The sequence below is a fragment of the Halichoerus grypus genome, chromosome X, assembly GCF_964656455.1.
Source record: "Halichoerus grypus chromosome X, mHalGry1.hap1.1, whole genome shotgun sequence".
Lineage (NCBI taxonomy): Eukaryota > Metazoa > Chordata > Mammalia > Carnivora > Phocidae > Halichoerus > Halichoerus grypus.
The window spans coordinates 5,078,672-5,101,653 of record NC_135727.1 but is presented as its reverse complement, the minus strand read 5'-3'; the positions used below and the strand labels follow the sequence as shown (position 1 = coordinate 5,101,653).

Sequence of the window (22,982 nt, the reverse complement as noted above, 5' to 3'; positions counted from 1 at the left end):
GGCATTCTCACTGTGTGTAGTTCTCTCCTCTTCTTATAAGGACACATCATAATGGACTGGGGTCCACCCCACTCCAGTATGACCACATCTTAACTTAGCTAATTATATCTGCAACAACCCTATTTCCAAATACAGTCACTCTCTGAGGTACTAGGGTTCAGAACATCAGCATCTGAGTTTGGGGAGGGATACGATTCAACCCAGAACAGTATGTGTGTGTTTCGATGAAGCAGTGCTTTTAAAAGGCACCCAAGTCTCTGCTCTCCAGCTCTTCAGTGTCTTCTCATCCCCAGTGATGACATAGGTGAAATGGTGCTTGGGCATCCAGGGGCCAGATAGCTGAGGGAAGGTGCATGTGTTGGGGCAGAGAATTGCTGAGCCTTATAGCCCTGCACACCTGCCTGCTCAGACCAGGACAGAGCTCCTGCCACTCTTCGAACTAACTCCATTCTGTTCCTCACTGATGCCAACAGCCCCCTTCTCTGTGCTGCTCTGGCCTGACCGTCTCCTGAAAGAGCACTTTCCAGCTTCTTGACCTCTGCAGCCCTGCTGGGCCTGGCCTATCACATGCCTACCTTAAAAAGTATTTCTGCTGGGGACAGCTGGTATGACCCAGCTGCCTCTGAGATCTCTAGCACAGATGTCTCCAGGGCAGGCCTGGGTCTGCATGATCATGGCATCCCAAGGGTGGAGACTTTGGGCAGGTATGGGCTTCCCTTTCCTCTTCCTGTGCAGCCCAGCCATGGGTCAGATTTAGGAATTAGTGTAACACTGTCTTGCCACCCCCTGCCATCCCTGGTCACTTCAGATGCTTGATCCAGAAACTTTCCTACTGACAGTGCTGGTCAGAATCTGGCCCCATTGTTCCTGTGCTCTGACTGCCAGGAAGCTCAGAGCCAAGATTTGGGTGCCAGTGGTCTCACCCAGCAGCTCAGTGAAATGACCTCTCCCTTCTCTGCATGTTTCTGACCTGCCACTCAAAAGTTAGGTTCTACCACTCTCTTTAATCTGTGTTTGCGTTGGAAGCCACTTCAGATGTGTAGAGAAGTATGATTATTAATGGTGTTTTTCTTACTACAACTGGGGTGAAAAAAGAGAGGTGTTTCCTTGATTTTATTTATAAATGAGGTGGTGAGCAAGTAGGAGGGGTCTTCACAGGATATGGTCAGTCTGACACTTGAAAGGGCTCTGGGCATAGTGTAAAGATCTAGGGTTGATTCCCAGCTCTACCACTGACAAGCTATAGAAAATCAAGCAAACCACTGTATCTCCCTAAGCCTCAACTTTCTGGAAAGAGGGGGCCTCCACCTATCCCTGTGCCTCTGAGAAATGGAGCCTTGCCATTATCTCCTCCCATGAGGGATTCTCTGTCAAATGGGCTCATGATCTTTTTCTTCTCACTTCAGAAGGCTCTTGTGGCTACTGATAAGATCAAAAAAATAATAGCCAACACGTTTTTTAGTCCAGATTGTGTGCCGGATACTGTTCTAAACACATTTTATGTGTTATTTCATTGAATGCTCACAACTGCCTGAAGAGATAGGTTCTATTATTGTCCCCATTTTTCAGAAGAGGGAACTGAGGCTCAGAGAGATTAAGAACTTGCCCCAGCTCACACAGTGAGTAAGTTTCTAACTCATGGGGTCTGACTCCTGATTACCTGCTCTAATCCACTGCATATCCTGCCTCCTACAGCAGAAACGAAAGTTCAAGAGATGGTGTGAAGGTTTTGTAAATGATAAGGTACAATCCAAATTCAAAGGAAGCGCCTGTATTTTCATTTATCCTAGAACTCGGCTCCCCCATCCCAAAAGTGTAGAGGTTGGCCTTAAGATCCCTTAGGTCTCCTCCCTCTCTGACAGGCTCTCAGTCTGTGTGTGTCTTGTGGAATTTGCAAAAAGCAGGTACACAAATGTGTTATTTATTGTACTTAAGTGATCATACTTGTTACCAGGGTAAAGTGATACTCATGTTAGAAGTTGGCACACTGCTTATATTTTTGGCTGCATGATTTGATTATGAGACAAAAATCACAAAATACCTTGGCACCAACCAGAACATTCTAGATGTGTGTGAGGCCCATTCCCCAGCGACCTATCAAAAGTCTTGGCTCTTGCAGCCCATAAATGCATGCCTTGCTACCAGAGTATAAGAGCTCATGCCATGTAGGCATCATGCCAAGCCTATTGAGGATCCAGGCCCCTGCAGGCTTGCCTGCAGACCTTCCACCCAGACAGAGTGTGCAGAGGAAGACAGTTCCCCAGGAGCACCTGTCTTTAAGCTGTCCAATGGGAGTGCCAGGGAGGAGTGCTAATTTCTAAAAAGTTGCCCTTTTTTAGGGAAACGATGAGGCTAAAGTCCCTTCGGTTTCATCCTCAGTATCTTCTAGAGCCTCAAGCACTGCCAGGCTTCCTGGCCCCCAGCCCTTCGTGCCACGTAAACTGAGGCCTTTTCAGTCTCTCCCACAGGCTGCTCCCTGCACACCTGCCCAGGCTCTCATAGCCTCCTACGTCATTTGCACATAGGACCTGGCATGTTGTCAGATGGGGTTCCCAGTTTTGAGGCCCTGAGGCAGAACGTAGCCTACGCTTGGACAGTTGGAACACAGGAGGCAGAAGTTTTGGTGCTAAGCAGTAGCAGAGGGCCTCTGATGGGAGATGGGGCAGGAAGGGAGGCAGAGTCCAAGCCTGGGACCCAATTCTTGAACTTACTTCTTGTTCCCCCTACCACCTGACATGGGGCTCCTGCCACCAGTCCATCCGCGTCTCTTTCCAGTGCCAGGGCCCAGTCTTCTGGGATCCCCACCTCTGCCTCCCCCTGTCCCTGTGCCTCTGAGAAATGGGGCCTTACCGTTCTCTCCTCCCATGAGGGATTCTCTAAAGAGAGCCCACAAGAGAGAACTGCAGAGGGCACTCAGTTTGCCTCCAGCAGCCCAAGTCCGGTGCAGAAGTCAGATGCCCATGGTCCCCTTTGGCTTGGGGTGCTTGCAAAGACTTTGCCAGGCCCCGAATTTCACAAGAGAAAGCCTGCAGTAGAAGCGGGAGCCACGGTGCACTTTCCTCTGGTGTTCAGGAGGTATAGGCCGCGGGGGACCAGCAGCTCACTAGTGCCACTTCTCTGCCAACGGCGGCTCGGCTGTGCCAGCATCCTCCCCAGCTGACCACACCGCCACAAAGGCAGGCTCCACTTGGCTCTTCTTCCCTGGGAGTTTTGCAGGGCTATGGATTCCCAGGGCTTCTCCCCAAGTGGCCTGGCAGAATGAGCCATTCAAGCCTCTTCCTGATTTCCCACTGTCCGTACTGTTCCAGCACAGCTCAGACCATGTTGCTCCCTGCTCAAAGCTTTCCACGACCCCTGTGTCCTGGAGGCTCAGTGCCAAGCCAGATGCGACCTCCGAAGGCCTCTGTGATCTGTGTAGCCTGTGTGCCCAGACTCTTCTCTCATGACTTAATCTACTCCCTCTGGCCTACCTGAGACTCCCCTCGTAGCAGCCTCTACTTCTCTCTGCCCTGCCCTGGCCTGGATTGCCCTTCCCTTCCCAGGTCTGAGGCAGCCTACCCTTCTTTTACAATTAAAAGTCCACCTATTTCAAGTGCTCCTTAGCCACATGGCTAGTACCCATCATATCAGATTAAGAACGTTTCCACTGCCACAGGAAGTTCCATTGGACAGCACTGTCCTAGACTGTTCGGGCCAGGGGGAATGAATATGGCTGGTCTCCTTCTCTAAATACCTCTCTGCCTCCTCCCCCGCTGTCCCGCACAGGACGGGCCTCGACCTCCCACATCTGCGCGGGTTTCTCTTCTCTCTCAGGTGTGAGGGACAGCACTCCACAGCCACCCACTCCAGTGGTCTGGTCGTCTTGCTTCTCTTGTTTTACCCTGGAGTGTGCTTTCAGCTTTCCCTGCAACTGGGAAGGAAAAAGCTTGACCTGAGGAACACTTAACAAAATTAGCTGTGCTATATGGAGCCTCTTTTAGGAGCTGGCTTATGATAGTGATTCTACAAAAGCTGGGGGAAGCTAACTGCCCCTAGCTCCGAGAACCAGAAATACACATACTCAAGAGGCTATCAAAGGGACTGTGCCTATTCACCTCAAGGAAGAGAGGACCATACTGGTTTTTTGTTGTTGTTGTTTTTGCCAAAAATGTTTCTTAAGTGCTGTCATTTGTCAGGATGAACTCAAATCACTTGCTGGCACATAGGAATTTGAGAGAAAATAAAGATCAGGCTTGACTATCCAGGCCTGACAGTTAAGAGCTGGTCTTGTTGACGAACAACAGACAGTGGAAATCACTGGTGTCCCTAGGGAGAGGGGTACAGGAGAGGAGTGACGTTTTTGCAGAAAACCACTGATTCGCAGCCAAGTGGGCCTCTCTGGTTCCGAGGGCGGAGGAACTGCCTGCAGCACGCATGCAGACCTGTCCAGCAGCTTCCATCTGGGGCGCCTCCCATTCTTCATATGGAGGGAAGTGGGGATAGGAGCAGAGAGGGGCATGGGAGATGGGACAAGGCCTGGGAGGAACCAACTGGGTAAATGGGCAAAACGGGCTACTCAGAACTCACTTTCTCAATAGTCTTGGAGGCTGCAAAAGAGAGGGAAGGTTCTTTTTGCAGTTTCAGCTTGAAATAAAGCGTATCAGATCTGGCTTTCAATGAACAATAGCCTTTTCTAGTTTCCTAGCTCCCTCCTGCCCTATACTCGCATGCACACACACCCCTCCCCCATCTCAGACTCACTTGCAAAAATGGGATCTGTCTTACTGGGGGCAAAGAGTACATGTGTACTCTTGTACACATTTTTTTTCTTTTTTCTTAAAACCGCATGTAACTCTACTTCAAATAAAATGCTTAATTTAAAAAAGAGAGAAATGAAAGGAAGTAGTTTCTTGGCTGGGGGCACCCCAGGCCAATCCCTTTCTTCTTTGGGCCTCAGTTGCCTTCTTTGTAAAATGGGACTATTGGAGTAGCTGATCTCTGAGGGCCCTTCCAGGCCTGCCATGCCAGAATACTGGCCAGTGAGGACCTAGCAGGGCCCTGGGCAACAGCTCTTTTGGGGGCGGCCACGAGGTGGTCTGACCAGGGGCTGCATCTCCGCAAGACCAGGAGGAAGAGGAGGCCAGAAGAGGCAGAATGGCTGCCTGGGGTCACCCAACCTATTGGCAAGGGGCTGAGTCTGGAAGTCAGGTCCGTGGCTCCAAGTCCGAGCTCCCCACCCCCACGTGAAGTCCCATCCAAAGAGCAGCGGTAGTTATGAGTCGTGGATGGGGAGAGTCATGCCACAAGTGTTTTCTCCTAGAGCTTGTCCCCTGCTTCATCCTTGGTGGATGCAGGGTGGAACAGGGTGGACACACAGAAAGGTGGGATGGTGTTATCTAGCACCAGAGCCGTCCCATGGCCACACTGGGAGCCGGGGCTTCTCCTCAGGGACAAGCTCCCTCGTCCCACTGTGTGTGCATGCCGCCAACAACCCTGGGGCAGCAAGCTCACTTCCTGTCTTTCCTACAAACATTGTTTAGTCTGGTGCCCCCCTTTCATCTTGGGGGATGGCTGCCAGGGATTGATTTATCTGGAAAAATATGTTCAACCCGGCCAGGTCTATTGGAGGTGGCAGAGCATGTGCATTTTAAGCCATTAGTTGAGGGAGGAAAATGAAGAGCAGCCGCACGGCCCCTATCATGACCAAGTTTCTTTTAAAGCAGGGACCCCACCGTGTGACTATCCATTCTTCAGCGGAGCTGGAACTGGTGTTTGCCAAGGCTTTCCGACATGGTCTTCACCTGCTTCACCTTTGCGGTGGTGGGAGATGCATTATGGGAAGGCCCTGAGCACCAGTCTGCTCACGGGGCCCCTGAGGAGAGCATCTTCCTTTCTGCTCTGAGAGTAGATGGATGGGGAGCCCCATTGGTATCAGGATGGCCATGGCATGACTCCTAGGAAGCAGAGGCCAACCTACTGCTCTCAGAGGCCCCAGGATTGGAGCAGATGGCAGGTAACTGGGTGCTCGCTCTTTGCTAGTGGAGCCTGCAGCCTCTGGGACCTGGGAAGGTGGGAAGATAATAGGCTCGCTCTTCGCCAAGGACTCCTCCCTCTGCATAGTCAAAATAGCTAATAACAATGTGACTTCTCCCCAAAATTCAGCAGACTCCACAGAGACCAGCATGATATCATCCATCCCTAGGGGGCGTCCACACATGTGGGCTATTTTTGTAATCAGCAATAAAAAGCCCCTGCATTAGTCATGCCATACATAGAAATCTGTCTCATTTCACTCCTGGATCCTCACCTATTAATGCAATCAATGAAAGGTGGCCCCGAAGAGAGCTCCTGAATTGGGCTTCTGCAGTGGCTGGGGCTCAGCTCTCCCTTAGTCCCTGGCTCAGGAGCTGGGGGGCCAAGACTTGGGCTCTGTCCTTGAGGACCCCACCATCTGTGGTCTACCATGCTGAGTGCCAGGGTGGGACCGGGGGCCCCAAGGAGGATTGGCTCACTCAGCTTGAGGAAGGTGACTTAGGAGAGTAGCTGAAAGGGGTGACATTTTTCCAGATGAAGAGGCCCAGTGTGCCTCTCTTTGGGAAGGATGGGGTGGGGATTGGCGAGGGCCAAATGTGACTGGGAGGGTGGGGAACAGTGTGGTTAGTGTGCCTGGAGCTGAGGCTTGGTGGGGTGACAGGGCCCTCCTCCTGGAGCTCCCCTCACATTCTGCAGTATCTCTAGGACGGCATAAATGACAGCACTGAAAGTACATGTGGGGAGCACTGCCTTACACCAGTGCTTTCTAAACTCTGTAGGCCCAGGAGCCCCTGGTATCCAGGGGCTATGCCAGCAAGTCTCAGGCTGTCCAACAGGCTGCTGAATGCAGACCACTTCCAGTAAGGCTCCCCCAGAAGAAGGTACCCCATGAGCACCCATCTCTCTTCCTATGGGCTGTGTCTGACGCTAATTTATTTCAATACAACCCAGACCTGGCAAGGATCTTGAGCAGTATTGTATCCTTTCCTTCTTGCACATTCAGTGTTTCTGATGGGATCACCCATGAAAGTGTATCTTTGGGGCTTTCTCTGGAATGTTTCTGAAGGTAGTGGGTCATCTAATGGCTCTGCAGGCTCGGCAGGCTCTGGCAGGCCAAGAACTCACCTATGGTTCTGACAGTATCCTTCGGGGTAGTAATTAACATTTTTTTAAATAATTTAAAATTAACTGAAAGAAATAAGTATATTCAAATTGGACATTATTGTAGAGAAGGTGCCCTAATGTTAACAACATAACCTTGGTGCAGGTGATCAATGCTGGTACAAGACTATTAACTAAGCTGTGGACCTCAGGCTTGTGCTTTTATTTTGCCATTTTCAAATGAGGAAACTGAGGCTCAGAGAAGTGGAGTGGCTTTACCCAAGGCTCCGGTCCCAGGAAGTGGAGGAGCTGGGATCAAACTTAGGTTGCCTGCGACTCTGTCCATATAGCACCTTGCTTCAGTGACTGCTGATGGTTGTGTGTCTGATTGGTGCTTAAAGACTGTTAGCCAATGAGTCAGTTCCCTACTGCTACTGTAACAAGTCACCATGCATTTCATGGCTTAAAATAGCGAACTTTTATTATCTTACAGTTTTAGGGGTCAGAGGTCCAAAATGAGTCACACTGGGCTAAAGTCAAGGTGCGGGTGGGATTGTACTCCTGCTGGAAGCCTTAGTGGGCATTGCTTCCTTGCACTTTCCAGCTTCTGGAAGCCACTGCACCCACTGGTTTGTAGCCCCTTCCTCCATCTGCAAAGCCTGTGGGGCGTCATGGCGAGCTCAGCTCCCATTATCACATGTCCATGTCTGACACTTCTGCCTCCCCCTCCATCTCTTAGGGACCCCTGTGATTACACCCAGCCCACCCAGATAATCCATGATCATCTCCATCTTTTAAGGTCCTTAACTTGATTACATCTGCAAATTTACCTTTGCCATATAAGGTAACCTGTTTACAGTTCTGGGGCTTAGGATGGGGACATCTTGGGCAGGGGGCTTTCCCCAGCCTACCCAAGCTGTACATGAACTCAAGGCCAAGAAGGAGCATGTCAGAGATACAAGGCATCTCATACCTGGTTCAGGCTGGCAAGAGAAGAAGCAATGTGTCTTGTGGCTGCCAATGACAGAAGTTCTTTGTGAAGAGAGTACTGAAGCCAAAATGTGTTAACTGAAAAGAAGGTGAGAAAGCAGGCAAGAAAGGGGGTTCCCACCAGGCAGTCAGTAGCCCCTGGTGAGGAGAGCGATGGGAGCCACAGCTAGAGAGACAGGACAGAGAAGAGTGGAACGCCAAGGGCACCCACTCCCATAGTTTAGCAAATCCCTGCAGACCAGCCTGACATCTGCAAGGCCACGGTGTCCAGAGCTTCCACTGTGGCTGGGAACCCCAAGGCTGCCCCGGGCTTGTGGAGTCCTTTGGAGCCTGCTCTGGTTATTCTTACATGTCACAAGGTAGGCCCGGACCACCTTGCCTAAGGGCCTGGGCTAGAGCCTGCCACCCCTATCCCTGCACTGGATCAGAGAGCCCTGGGAGGCCACGGGACAGCCCTGGGGCAAGATGACCTGTAGAGATCCATGGAAACCCAGCCTCATACTGGGGACTGTAGAACCCAAAGCTGGCAGTTAGCCACAGAGCTGGCTCTGGCCCTGGGAGCTGAGCGATCCCAGCATCCCAGGGCAAATGGCCCTGTAGCATCCTTCCTTTAGCCTCCCGGCTCTGGCAGGTATTCCCTGACACACGGCGGTCTAGTCTTTGCTTGAACCCTCCCCCATGATAAGAAATCATCCTCTCTGGATGTATGATTAGAAACAGGCCTTTCTGGCTCCAGCATCCATCAACCAGCAAGGGGCCCCAAAATCACCCACGGGAAACCTACTCCAAAGCCAATTTCTGTGCCTACCCTCTGCCCTATCCCCACCCCACCAAACATGTGCTAAGCAGTGGGGCAAACAGGGAGGGGGCCAATCCAGAGGAGGCCTCAGGGGCTTGGGACAGTTGGGTGGCTGGGCAGCTGAGTGGGGGCTTCTTCAGTCATACCTTGAGGTCAGTTATATAGGTGCTGCCCTGACTGGCATCTAGGGGAATGACGAGTTCCTTTCTCTTGCTTCCTCTCCTGCCCCATATCCCCTTACTTTTCCAAATGTACATATGTGATTAGAATCCACCGACTATAGTAGACCTGGCAATTAAGGAAGGAGAAATTGCCAGCCTTAGCTCAAAAGCCATCTTTTCCAACACTTTGAAGCAAGTGGATCACCAGACCCCACAGCATGACTCCAGGTGCATTTAGAGTGAGGGCAAATTGCATCCCCAGTACTTTCCTATCCCTGCCAGGCTGGTGGGCCTGAGGGGTACAGTCTGGCCTCTGCCTGCTGGGCACAGTCTGCCTGATTTGCCCAACAACCTGGTGTTTCCTGGGACCTTTGGGTGTGGCACTCCCAGTCTTTGCCAAGCGCCTGCTTTCTCAAGTGTGAGGCAGGGCCCTGGATGGTCTTTGAAATGAGCGCATGATCTGGCAAGCTGACTCCCATCAGCTTCATGGATGCAATTACCAGGAAGGGCAGACCAAATAGAGCAACTTGACCCTGGGAAGAAGTCCCACATGCTTGGAGTGCTCATCTCAGGTGTGCGTGCAGTTAGAGGGAAGCAGAAAACTCCAAGTAGGGATGCCTGGGTGGCTCAGTCAGTTAAGTGTCTGCCTGCAGCTCAGGTCATGATCCCAGGGTCCTGGGATTGAGCCCCACATTGGGCTCCTTGCTCCGTGGGGAGCCTGCTTCTCCCTCTGCCTGCCCCTCCCCCTGCTTGTGTTCCCTCTCTCTCTCTCTGACAAATAAATAAATGAAATCTTTAAAAAAAAAAAAAAAAGAGAAAGAAAACTCCCAGTAGGGGCTGTGGCTTGACTAGTCAGGAAGGCACCAAGGGGCCAGTATGGGGAAGCCTTCATGGAGACCAGCCTCTTCAGCTCTCAAGGAAAGGAGCCCTGTTTAGCATGGGAAATGCATGGCTACCGTAGTGCGTAGGGACCCTCGGCAAATTGCTTCTGTTAAGGCCTCAGTTTCCCCACCCATAACATAAGGGAGGATAAGTGATGTTTAAGGCCTAAGCCAAGCCAATCTGGGAGTCCATATTTAGGACTTGTTTATTAGTCATCTTTTCCCTGCCCCCTGGCTCTATGCCCCCCCCATGGAAGTGAGGCCACATAAAACTCCATGTCCAGAAATACTTTGTCAAGCCCCAGGCCTTCTCGAAGGGAGAGTCCCAGCCTGTGGTCCCAGCGGGTAAGAGCAAACAGAAGCCTGACCAAAGGCATGGCTTTTGACCACTGTTCACTTTAGCCCAGGGTTGAAAACAGGGTCTTCAAAACAGAGGTCCTTGTAGCCTGGCCCACCTCCCCTTCTCCAGTAAGAAGGGCCTGACCACCCTCTGGAATCCTGTTGTCTGTCCTGTGCAGAAATCATCGAAGGGGAAGGCAGTCCCCCCGGGGAGCTGGTTTTGGGAAGAGCTGCATTTTCACTAAATGTGGCAGAAGTGATGCTATGCTGGCTGCCTGCAGAATGAACCTACAGGAAAAAAGCTGTCTTTGCTACCAGAAGATTCAGCTAGACATTTAATGCTGATGACTCACTTTCTCAAATGCAGAATTTCTTTATTCCTTTCTAAGTAAAAGCTTCACTCCTTCTTAATGACTTTATGACCACCAGCCAGGCTCTGAGAGAAAGAAGTCCTTCAGTAGCCACCACCTAGTGCCCAGCAAGCAGTGTGCAGTCAGCAGGCCCAAAGTAGCCCTCTACACTCCCCAGGATTGAGAGTGATAAAGGGCCACAAACAGAAACCTCCCTGCAGGGGGTGGGGGGCGGGGGGGCGCTTGCCCATTAGCCAAGCTGACATCCCCCAGGGAACACCTGGGGCTTGGCAAGGCATTTCTGGAAACAGAGCTGTATGTGACCTCATTTGGCCCCTTTTCCTGGAGGGCATTTGGCCCTTTCTGAACTCCAGTTGACAAGTCTGTAGCCTCTTGGAATGATCTCCAAGTTGGTGTCACCTGTGAGCGCTGGGACCAATGCCTCTGCTCCTACAACACGTCACACCCCTTCCCCTGCATTGCTTCATTTCGTCCTCACGGCACAGTGAAGGATGGAAGATAATCATCCCTGTCCTACAGATGAGAGACCGAAGCAGCTATTCAGCGGCAGTGCCAGACTTTGAGTCCCAATTTGTGGGGCGTTAGCCCCCCCCACCCCCCGCCGTGGAAGCCTTCTCCCACCACCTCTTGGCTAGCCTGGGAGGCTGTCCCAGAAGCCTGATCTTCTTAAGCTTGCCAAGGTCTTCGTCTTCACAGAGAGCATCCCTCTGGGCTCTGCACACTGTGGGAGGAGTGGGGCTCAGCAGCCTCTGAATAATGAGGCCCTGCAGCTCTAGGGAGCCTCTAGTGCTGGAGGCAGGGTCTGGGAGCCCAGCCAGCCTCTGGCAGCAGGGCTCAGGAAGCTGGGTGGGGCAGGGGTGTGGTGGTGAAGGGCTGGGAGGAGCAGAGTCCGGGTCAGACACTGTGGAGGAGGGAGCCAGCCCTGGGACATGGCAACAGGGAGGGAGAAGATGGAGCCCAGATGAGATACTTTAAGGAAGGAGAATTGGCAGAGCTCAGAAATAATTGGCTGTGGAAGCAAAGTAAATGGGAGATATCTGAGATGACTCACGGGTTTCTGACTCAGGCTGTTGGGTGGTTGGGGGTGCCATTTTGTAAGAAAGGGAGCCCAGGGGGAACTGTACTAGGCGGTGGGAGTGGAGATCCTGCACTCAACTGTGGAAAATTCATGGAGTTTGAGGTGCTTGTAGGGCACTCAGGTGGGGGTGCCTGTGAGGCAGTTGGATATCCAGGACTAGAGGTCAGGGTAGAGGTTAGGTCTAGGCTGGGGATGTTAATTTGGTGATCATTGGCTTCTAGACTTGTTTTGTCCAATGTGGTGGCTACTAGCCACACATGACCATTTAAATGTAAACTAATTTTAATTTAAAAAGGCTAAGTACAGAGTTTCTGTTTGGGATGATAAAAAAGTGTTGGACATAGATGAGTTGATGGATGCACAACACTGAATGCAATTAATGTCATTGAATTGTGTGCCAAAAATGGCTCAAATGGAACATTTTATATCATATATGTTTTACCACAACTTTGAAATAGAAAAGAAACAATTAATTACAATGAAAAATTCAGGTCCTCACTCACACTAGCCATATCCCCGGTAGCTCAACAGCTGCATGGGACTCATGGCTACTGTATTGGACAGTGAAGACATGGAGCATTTCCACCACTGCAGAAATTTCTATTGGACAGCACCGCTGTAGAGAGTAACTGGAGCCCTGTGGGTTGCTGGGACTTGTGGAGGGAGAGGAGATGGGAGGAGTACTGGGGCACCTGGGAGGAGCTCCACCTTTGAGAACAATATGGCAGTGGGCATCAGGAGACGAATGTGGAAATGCAAAGTGCCAGGGAGCCCAGGAGCCGCAACAAAGCACATTCCAGAAAATATACATGGCTTGCTGTTGCCTCAAAATAGTCCATGCTTTCCTACCCCTGGGCCTTTCTCCATGGGGTGCCTTCTGCTGGGAACATTCCTATTGCCACACCCACTCCTGTCCAAATGCTGCCCAGGGTCTCTGGACCCACACAGCCACTCCCCATGTGGCTGTGAATCCAGAATCTCCCAACCAGAGAGAAACGGAATCAGGTGCTGGTGGTGTTTCAGATTAGGAAGACTTTTTGCAGATTAAGACCTGCAAAAAGGTTTGCACAAAGGTATCGGCTCTGTTCCCTAGCCTATATGTGGTACTCTGTCCAAATCTGGGAATGTCGGGCTTCTGCAACCCAGCAGAGAGGAACTGCATAGTGGCCCTGGGGACAGGCATGAAACTCCGAGAGAGGGGGCAGGGATAAAATGGGGTGTCAGGGGGAGAGTCCCGCAGGCAATGGTAGAGAAGAATGGAGCACAGCAAACCCAGTGACTGGGAGGGCTGGGTCCAGCCCTGCGCAAGGCTGTGCACATGGGCAGTGCCCGTCCAGCGGCCTGTGGCTGGGGATATAAGGGGTTGGGACTGGAGGATGGCCCAGCTGTGTTGCATGTAGGTGTGTCCTGCACTTGCACTTGGAGCTCCACTCTACTGGGATGTTGCCAGTGGCCCCACATGGAGGCTTGTTTGGCTGCACTGATCCATGTTGTTTCTTAGCAGCACCCTGCACATGCACCTGTGCTCTGTTAAGATGCAGCCTGTGTCCCCTGGAAGAGGCCTCAATGAGCCCTCATTCAGCTCTTTGCTGATCAGGGCTCAATGTAGACATGGGCTGAGCCTCCAGCTGGAGCCCTGGTTCAGGTAGAATCAGCCAGCAACCCTTAGCAGCACCCCCTTCTGCTCTGCCAACCCAGGCTGTACTTCCCTGAAGAGCTGCACTCCTGGGGGCGGGTGGATGCAGCCAGTGACCCCTCGCAGAGGCTCTTTCCGCTTCCTGCACCGGGCTGCAGCTCCTTGAGGAGCTCTACTTGGTGTGGACATAGGGTGAGTCTCCACAGAGATCCCTGGTTGAGTTCGGCGCAGCCAGTTTTCCCTTGCAATGGCTAGTTCTGAGCTTTATCCAGCTGCTGGCTGTGAAGGCAGGCGACACTGGCAATAGAGCCCGGCCTTGGCAATGAGCAGTTGGAGTGCACTTGCGAAGTGTTGCTCCATGATGGTCCAGCTTAGAGCCACACTCCATGTAGACACAGACTGCATACCCACCAGCAGCCCTGGCTCATCCTTATGTTGCCTGTGATTCACTGCAGAGGGGGTTTCTGTGCTGATCCAGGTGGTGGTGCCCAGGGGAGCCATGCACACTGTAGATGTAGGCCGCGTCTCCACAGGATGGTTTGGTGTGCTTATGCGGGCAGGTTGCAGTTTCTTGAGAAGCCTCGTTTTTTTGTGGAGGCTCTGTAGTTCTGTGTAGATGCTGCCAGATTCTCTGCAGATGAAACCTCATTCTCTGCAGACACAACCTTATTCAGGACGGATGCAGCTTCATCCGGGGCAGACACAGTCTTGTCTTGGGTGGCTGCAGCCTCGTCTGAGCCTCTCCGCTGGGCCTCCTTGCATGCACACACCTGCATCTCCTTATGAAGCTTCCTTCACTCGGCTGGCCCAGCCAAGCGCCAACGTGCAAAAAGCTGTGTGCCACGGAGAGCCCGCAGAGGTCCTGAAGAGCCACATTTGCAGGTGCTGCAGTTCTCTGTGGGGCCGTGGTCCATGCAGTGGTAGTCTGCATCCCGAGGAGGAGCCACAGTCCCTGGTGTTGGCGATGCCCGTGTCTCCAGCGGGGGGCGCTGTTCTGTTCCTTCTGCCGGCCTCTCCTGGCAGATCCCAGCCCCGTGTAGGGACCTCCTGGGCTGGGCTCCATGTAGATGCCACCTGCATCTCTTTGCAGAGTCTTGTCCTTTGGAGACGTAGCCCTCTTTTCCTTGCGGCGGGGGGGGCTCCTGCGTGGACAACATCTGCATCTCCTTAGAAGGGCCCGGCTTCACCTGGCAGAGCCTCATATTACGTAGATGCAGCCCTCATCTTGGCACAGAGGTTCAGTCTGTGTAGACATGGTGTTGTGGGGTGAGGCCACCTGTGGATCCGAGCAGCTTCTGATCTCCTGCCTGCCTGCTTGCCCCAATCTCTCAGGTAGCCTGGTCCCTGCAGCTTAGGCCCCCACCCTGCCAGGCTGCTCCTTTTGCTGTGACATCTTCTGAGGCAGCTGTAGGCCCAGCTCAACACTGGGGCCCAAGTCCCAAGACCTCCAACCCCTTGGGGTCTGGGACGCTGCCAGCGCAGCCTGCCTGTGTCTCTGCTCTGTCTGACGAGGCCAGAGATTCTCAGATCCGCAGAGCCTCGAAGGCTTGCCAAGAACGAGACCAAGTGCCGGGGTGGGCAGCTGAGAGGAGCAGGGGAGCTAAGAGGGGCTAGAAGCAGGCAAGGAGGAGCCAGAGTGGGTGAGCAGGAGCCAGGGAGGGGAGAGGGAGAGGGAGAGCTGAGAGGAGGAGCCAGCCAGCCAGAAAGGTGGTGAGTGGGTGCCTTGGCTGAAGAGTATTGATACAATGAGAAAGAAGGTGGGGGGAGAATCCTCTGTGACTCCCTGAATGGCTCCAGCCCTGGTCAGAATGAAGCCTGGAGAGTTCTGTGTGAGCCCAGCCTGCCTACTTCCAGGACGGATTTAAGGCAACCCGGGAGAGTTGTTCCTGAGGAGTAGCCCCCATCTAAGCCGAGGTCCTATCCAGGTCAGCTGGAAGCACATGTGGAGTCCTCAGGGGTACCAGTTGGAAGAACAGCCTGCCATGGGAGTCAAGACAGAGCCCAGAGCCCAGGTCACACTCAACCACCTGTGCTCTGAGTCACTTTGATTGGTCCCTCCACTTCTCTGAGCCTCAGTTTCCTCATCTGTCAATGACAGGTTCCATGGCCGCTAAGATCCCTCCCTGCCCTCACTTTCTAGGATCACTGAGGCTCTTGCATTCACCCCCTTGCTCTGTAAATGGGCAGCTGAGCCGTGGGGAAGGGGCAGGCTCAGACTCGGCCCAGAGTCTCAGTGAATTGGTGGTACTAGAGGTACTAGGTGGTGAGCTCAGAGCATCCCTGTTACAGTAACCATCCCCCTCCTATGCTCAAGATCCAAAAACATTCCCTGCTGGCTCCCTGGTGCCCAGCCAGCCAGCTTGAGGAGGAGGCAGGGTCCGGAACATTGGACCCAGGTCAAAGCTGAGGAACTTTATAAAGCCTGAAGAGGGAAAAGAGCAAAAGAGTGCAGGCCGGTGGGCACCTTGTTTGTTGAGGCAGAATTTCTGGGTGAGAGAAACCAAAAAACAGCTTCCCACCTCCCTGACCTAGACCCCTTGGGAAGCAGTGCCAGTACCCCAGCCCTTTTGGGAAGTAGGTCCTAAGGCAGAACCCTCCCACTACCCAGACACAAGCACCACTCTGTTCACACTGCCTGGACCCCGGCAGGCCATGGCACATCTACACAGTTGCGATAGTGATTGAGCACCTAACACCTCCATGAACATGTGCCAAAAGGCATTTGTTGCCCCCTCTTTGTTCTATCAACTAGATATTTAGTATCCCTGTTTTTGTCCAAAAACATTCTCAGAAGTACCATGCAGAGGTTTTCTTGTCAGCAGATTGCCAAAGAACCAAGGCAAACATCACCTACCTCTCTTAGAAAGATGTCTTGACAGCTTTCACTGACTCTTAGGAGAAGCTTCTCACTGTGCTCCCACAGTCCTCAAGTCCTTCCCAATCCTACACCCGGTCACTGGCTTTTGAGTGAGCTTAGATGAATGGAGACCTGGCTTCCAGTCTGAGCTTGGTCATACCTTTGATGTGTCACATTATACAGGTTCTTTGCACTCTCTGGGCCCCAGGTTCCAGAGAGGTGGTATAAAGGCAGTCCACCCTAGACAAGGGTGACTAGCCTGTACTTTGAGGACAAAGCCATTTTTGGTGGCCTGAGAGGTAGTCATAAAACATGTCAATATCCAAAAGAAATCCCAATATGATGCAACTGCTAAGTGGTGAGCAAACACAGAAGTCCATCAGACAGGTTATATTAGTTATCATCAACCTAACATTTTTGATGTCTCATAAATGATTAAATTATTTTGTCATGAATTATTGATCATAGCTAACCCTCTGTGCCAGCCACTGTTCTCTGTGTCTTATGTGTATTGATTCACTTCATCCTTTTAATACCAACCGAGGTGGATGCCATTATCATCCCCTTTTACAGATGAGACAACTGACTCCAAGACAAGTGCTTTGTGAGTGGTGAGGCTGAGATTCAGACAGTCCATGCACTTAATCACTGCTTTCTTCTGCCTCCTGTTCAAACACTTGCCAATTTCTCTTTTCTCCATTACTTTGAGGCATGAAAGATTAAATCATTTAACCTCTTTGAGTCTTAATTTCTTTACCCATGAAATGGGAAGCCCAGAGGACCTACCTAATAGGGTTGTTGCAGGAATTAAATGAGAAAATGTGAGAAGACCCTGTTACAGAGTATATGCTCCACACATTCTTACTGTGGTAAATGGAGTACCTGGCAGTATTTAAATACTGTTCTGGCATGTGTGATACGTGGAGGGACATGAGTGGTTTAGACTCTTTAAAACTTGCTATTTGGGGGACATTATAGTAATGACTCTACAGGAGTTTCACATACAAATGCAACCAAACAAGCATTGTGAAGCACTTTCACAAATCACATACATCTTCTGTGGGAATCCATAGACAGCCTTGTAAATGTTATTACTCCTTTTTTGCAGAAGAGAAAACTGAGGCTTGAAGAGGCTGTGTGGATTTCCCAAGGTCACCCAGCTAGAAAGTGGCAGAGCTGGGACTCTAACCCCCAAGTCCAGTACCCACTCTCTACTATGCAGGTGAGCCACCCTTGTCCTTAACAACCTCTCAGGTTTTCTGATAGACTTGGGTATTTTCATTGGGTACTCTAACCCCCAAGTCCAGTACCCACTCTCTACTATGCAGGTGAGCCACCCCTGTCCTTAACAACCTCTCAGGTTTTCTGATAGACTTGGGTATTTTCATTGGGTACTCTAACCCCCAAGTCCAGTACCCACTCTCTACTATGCAGGTGAGCCACCCCTGTCCTTAACAACCTCTCAGGTTTTCTGATGGACTTGGGTATTTTCACTGCATAATGGTCAAGTTGAGCGGAAGCAGGGGGAAGATGGCTGAAAAACCCATCCTGTTCCCCTTGTTTCTTCTCAGGGACAAAGCTGCTTTCACCTGGGCATACAGTTCACACAGTCCAACCAGTGTGAGTGTAGTGGGAGCTGGACCCATGTATTGCCAATGCATTTGCATCTCCCACAGTGCTCAAACGCTTTACCATGACTTTTCTGAACCCATTCCAATGAGGTCTGCCTCAGGCTCCTTGCTTTAATAAAAGGTCTCTTTTAGAGATTTTTGAAAAATAGTAAAACACTGCATTTCAGCTCCACAAGGTCATTCCATACAGTAATATTAGGATGGCACTGTCCCTCTTCCCTCCCACTCATATTGTCCAAAGATTCTATGTAATACAAAAAAAAAGATACAAAAGTCTAAACAAAAATGGAAATAACCCAGAATAACCCAGATTCATTTTTTTCTTTTTTAAATAATGGCTTTAGTGAGGTATCATTCACATTCCATAAAATTCACCCTTTAAAAGTATACAGTTCAGTAATTTTAGTGTTTTCACAAAGTTGTGCAACCATCACCACTAATTCCACAATATTTTCTTTCTTCTTTTAAAGATTGTATTTATTTATTTAAGAGAGAGAGAGAGTGCACGTGGAGGGGGTGGGGGCAGGGGTGGGGAGATGGACAAGCAGACTCCATGCTGAACCCGAAGCCCGATGCAGGGCTCAGTCTCACAACCCTGAGATCATGACCTGAGCCAAAATCAAGAGTCAGCCACTTAACCGACTGAGCCACCCAGGCGCCCCTAATTCCACAATATTTTCATTAAACGGTCATTTCCTATTCCCCATATCCCCAGCCCCTGGCAATCAGTAACCTCCTTCTGTCTTTATGGATATGCCTATTCTGGACATTTTATCTAAGTGGAGTCATACAATATATGGCCTTCTGTGACTGGCTTCTTTCACTTAGTGTAATGTTTTCAGGGTTCATCCATGTTGTAGTACCTACCCGTACTTCATTCATTTTGATGGCTGAATAATACTGCAATGTATGGATAGACCACGTTTTGTTTATTCATTCATTAGTTGATGGAAGTTTGGGTTGTTTCCATCTTTTGACTATTATGAATAATACTGCTATGAACATCCATGCACAAGTTTTGTGTGAACAAGTTTTCATTTTTCTTGGGTCTATACCTAGGAGTGGAAGTGCTGGGTCATATGGGAACTCCATGTTTAACCTTTTGAGGGACTGCTTGACTGTCTTCCAAAGTGGTTGCACCATTTTACATTCCCACCAGCAGTGTATGAGGGTTCCAGTTTCTCCACATTCTTGCCAAGGCTTGTTATTGTCCATCATTTTGATTGTAGCCATGTAATGTGTATAAAGTGGTGTCTTAGTGGGGCTTTGATTTGCATTTCCCTGATGGCTCATGATGTTGAGCATCTTTTAATGTGCTTATTGGCCATTTGTATATCCTCTCTGAAGAAATGTCTATTCAAATCTGTTGCCCTTTTAAAATTTGTGTTGTCTTTTTATTAGTGAGTTGTATGACTTCTTTATATATTCTAGTTACAAGTCTTTTATAAGAGGTATGATTTTCAAATGTCTTCTCATGGTCTTATTTTTTCATTCTCTTAACAGTACCTTTTAAAAAGCAGACATTTTAAAATTTGATGAAGTCTCATTTATCAACTTTTTTCCTTTATAAATTGTGCTTTTGATATCTAAGAAATCTTTACCTAATCAAGTTTGCAAAGGTCTTCTCCAATGTTTTCTTCTAGTTTTATAATAAGTTTTAGGGGTTACATTTAGGCTCATGATACATTTTGAATTAATTTTTGTATATATCATGTAGTATGGATCAAAATTTATTATTTTTTTTACACATAGACATTCTCAGCAACACACCTGGGAGCTCACAGCTATATGAAGTGATCAGTATGCTTTTTTAATATTTATGTGCCATTTTAATAAAATGAAAGAGTTGAAGCCCCTGCTTTAAATATATATATATAAACTATCATTTCTCCACTGAATTGCCTTTATAGCTTTGTCAAAAACGAGTTTTCCATAAATGTGTGGGCCTGTTTCCCGACTCTATTCTATTCCACTGATGTATTTGTCTATCTTGGACACCAACACCACTATGTCTAGAATACTGCAGCTTTATAATAAGTCTTGAAATCAAATAGTGTAAGTTCTCCAACTCTTCTTCTTTTTCCAAGTTTTGGCTCTGCTAGGTCCTTTGCATTTCCATGTGAATTTTAGAATCAGTTTGTTAGTTTCTACACAAACACCTCCTAGAATTTTGATTGGTATTGTATTGAATCCATAGATCAATTTGGGAAGAATTGACATTTTAACAATATGAAATCTCTGCCCCATGAACATGGTTTTTCTCTCTGTTTATTTAGGTCTTTTTATTTTCTTTTAGCAGTGTTTCATAGTTTTTACTGTAGAGGTCTCTCACACCTTTTCACAGGTTCATCCCTAAGTATTTCATATCTTTGATGCTATTTTAAAAAGAATTTTTAAATTTTAATTTCTGATTATTCATAAGTAGTAAATAGGAAAACAACTGATTTTTGTATATCGATCTTGTATCCTGTTACCTTACTAAACTCACTTACTACCTGTTTTTGCACATTTTCATCAAATTTTCCACAATTATATTGATTGCGAATAGACAATCATTGGTTGTGAATAAAGCTAGTTTTACTTCTTCCTTTCCATTCTCAATTGCCTTTTCTTCCTTCTTTCCTTCCTCGCTTCCTACCTTTTTTCCTTTCTTTCTCTCTCTCTTCTTCCTTTCCTTCCTTTCTTCTTTATTTCCCTTCTTTTTTTCTTGATTGCCCTAGCTAGAACCTCCAGTACAATGTTGTATAGAAGTGCTGAGACTGGACATTCTTGCAGTGTTCCCAAATTTGGGAAGAAAGCTTTTTTTTTTTTTTACCATTAAGTTTTATGTTAGCTGTAGACTTTGTATAGTTGCCCTTCTTCAGGTTGAGCAAGTTCCATCTATTCAAAGTTTGTTGAGAATTATTACCAATAGGTGTTGGATATTGTTAAATGCTTTTTTGACCTTCATTGCAATAATATGATTTTTCTCTACTAATTTGTTAATATGGCAAATTATATTGATTGTTTTTCAAACATTAGACCAACCTGGAATTCCTGGGATAAATTCTACTTGGTCACAATGTATTATCCATTTTATGTAATGTTGAATTTGATTTGCTAAAATTTTGTTCAGAATTTTTACATTTACATTCATGATGAATATTGATCTGTAGTTTTCTTACAATGTTATTATCTGGCTTTGGTATCAAAATAATGCTGGCCTCATAAAATGAGTTGGAAAGTCTTTCCTTCTCATCCATTCTCTGGGAGAGGTTTTTATATTTTCTTTTATTTCATCCTTAAATGTTTGATAGAATTCACCAATTAAGCCATCTGTTTCTGGAGTTTTCTGTATGGGAAAGTTTCTAACTACAAATTCAATTTCTTTAATAGATACAGAGATATTCTATTTCTTCAGGAGTCAGCTTTGGTAGTTTGTGTCTTTCAAGGAATGGGTCTATTTCATCTAAGTCACTAAATGTATTGTCATAAAGTTGTTTATGATATCTTATCCTTTAAATACCTGTAGAAGCCATAGTGACATCATTTCTCAGCTCCCAGTATTAGTAATTTGTGTCTTATCTCTTTTTCTCCTGGTCAGCATGGCTAGAGGTTTATCAAGTTTACTGATCTTTTGAAACGACCAGTGTTTGTTAGAATGATTTTTCTCTATAGTTCTTGTTTTCTGTTTCATTGATCTCTGCTTTGATCTTATTTTTTCCTGTATTCCACTTACTTTGGGTTTAATTTGCTTTCTTTTTCTCATTTCTTGAAGTAGAAGCTGAGATGAATGATTTGAGATTCTTTTTTCTTTTCTAGTATAGGCATTTAGTGCTATAAAATTTCCCTTAAGTACTATTTTAACAGCTTTCACCAAATTTTTAGATGTTATGTTTTCATTTTCATTCAATTCAAAGCATTTCCTAACTTTTTATTTCTACCTTTATGTGTGGATTATTTAAAACTGTCTTATTTACTTTCCAAATAATTGGGAATTTTTCAGAGATATTTCTGTTATGGATTTCTAACTTAATTTCATTATGATCAGAGAACAGACTTTGTATGGCTTGAATTCTTTCAATTTTATTGAAACTTGTTTTATGACCCAAAATATTGTCTATCTTGGTAAATGTTCCATGTATATTTAAAAAGAATATATACTCTAATGTGGTTGGGTGGACTATTCTATAAATGTCAAGTAGATCAAGTTTGTTTATAATGTTGTTTAGATCTTTTATATCTTTATTGAATTTCTGTATACTTGTTCTATCAATTATCAAGAGAAGGCTATTGAAATCTCCAGCTTTATTTATTTCTATTAATCCTTGTGTTGTGTCAGTTTTTGCCTCATGTTAGGTTCATAAGCTCATATATTCTTGGTGAATTAACCCTTTTATCATTATGGAATGACCTTCTTTATCCATGTTAACATTCTTTATTCTATTTTTTTATTTTTTTAAAGATTTTATTTATTTATTTATTTGACACAGAGAGAGAGCACAAGCAGGCAGAGTGACAGGCAGAGGGAGAGGGAGAAGCAGGCTCCCAACTGAGCAGAGAGCCCAATGCGGGGCTCAATCCCAGGACCCTGGGATCATGACCTGAGCCAAAGGCAGATGCTTAATGACTGAGCCACCCAGGTGCCCTTCTAATTTTTTTTAAGTAGGCTCCATGCCCAGCATGGAGCCCAATGTGGGGCTTGAACTCATGACCCTGAGATCAAGACCTGAGCTGAGATCAAGAGTTGGATGCTTAACCAACTGAGCCACCTGGGCGCCCCAACATTCTTTATTCTAAAACTTACTTATTCTGAAATTTAATTTGTCTGATACTAATATAACCACTCCAGATTTCTTTTGATTAGTGTTGGCATTGTATTTTTCATCCTTTCACTTTGAATCTGTTTGTGTCTTTATATTTAAAATGCATTTCTTATAAGGAGTATACAGTCAGGTTTTGGATTTAAATCCAATCTGACAATCTCTGCCTTTTTATTGGGGTGTTTAGATGATTTATATTTAATATAGTTATTGATATTATTAGATTTAAGTGTATTATTTTTTCATTTGCTTTTTATTTGTGCCATATATTCTGTGTTCTCCCTTTCCTCTCTTTTTAAAAAAACTTCTTTGGGATTAGTGGAG

The 22,982-nt window shown here is 47.7% G+C and overlaps 1 protein-coding gene across 4 annotated transcripts in view; it reads left to right on the top strand.

Moving 5' to 3' along the window:
• LOC118529413 (uncharacterized) overlaps positions 1-22,982 on the top strand; it is a 263,313-nt gene that overhangs the window by 172,407 nt on the left and 67,924 nt on the right. For all 4 annotated transcript variants that reach the window (XM_078064752.1, XM_078064754.1, XM_078064751.1 and 1 more), the window contains one exon: positions 17,334-17,447. In XM_078064752.1, the coding sequence (XP_077920878.1) occupies positions 17,334-17,447 (114 nt within the window). The remainder of the gene's footprint in view (positions 1-17,333; positions 17,448-22,982) is intronic.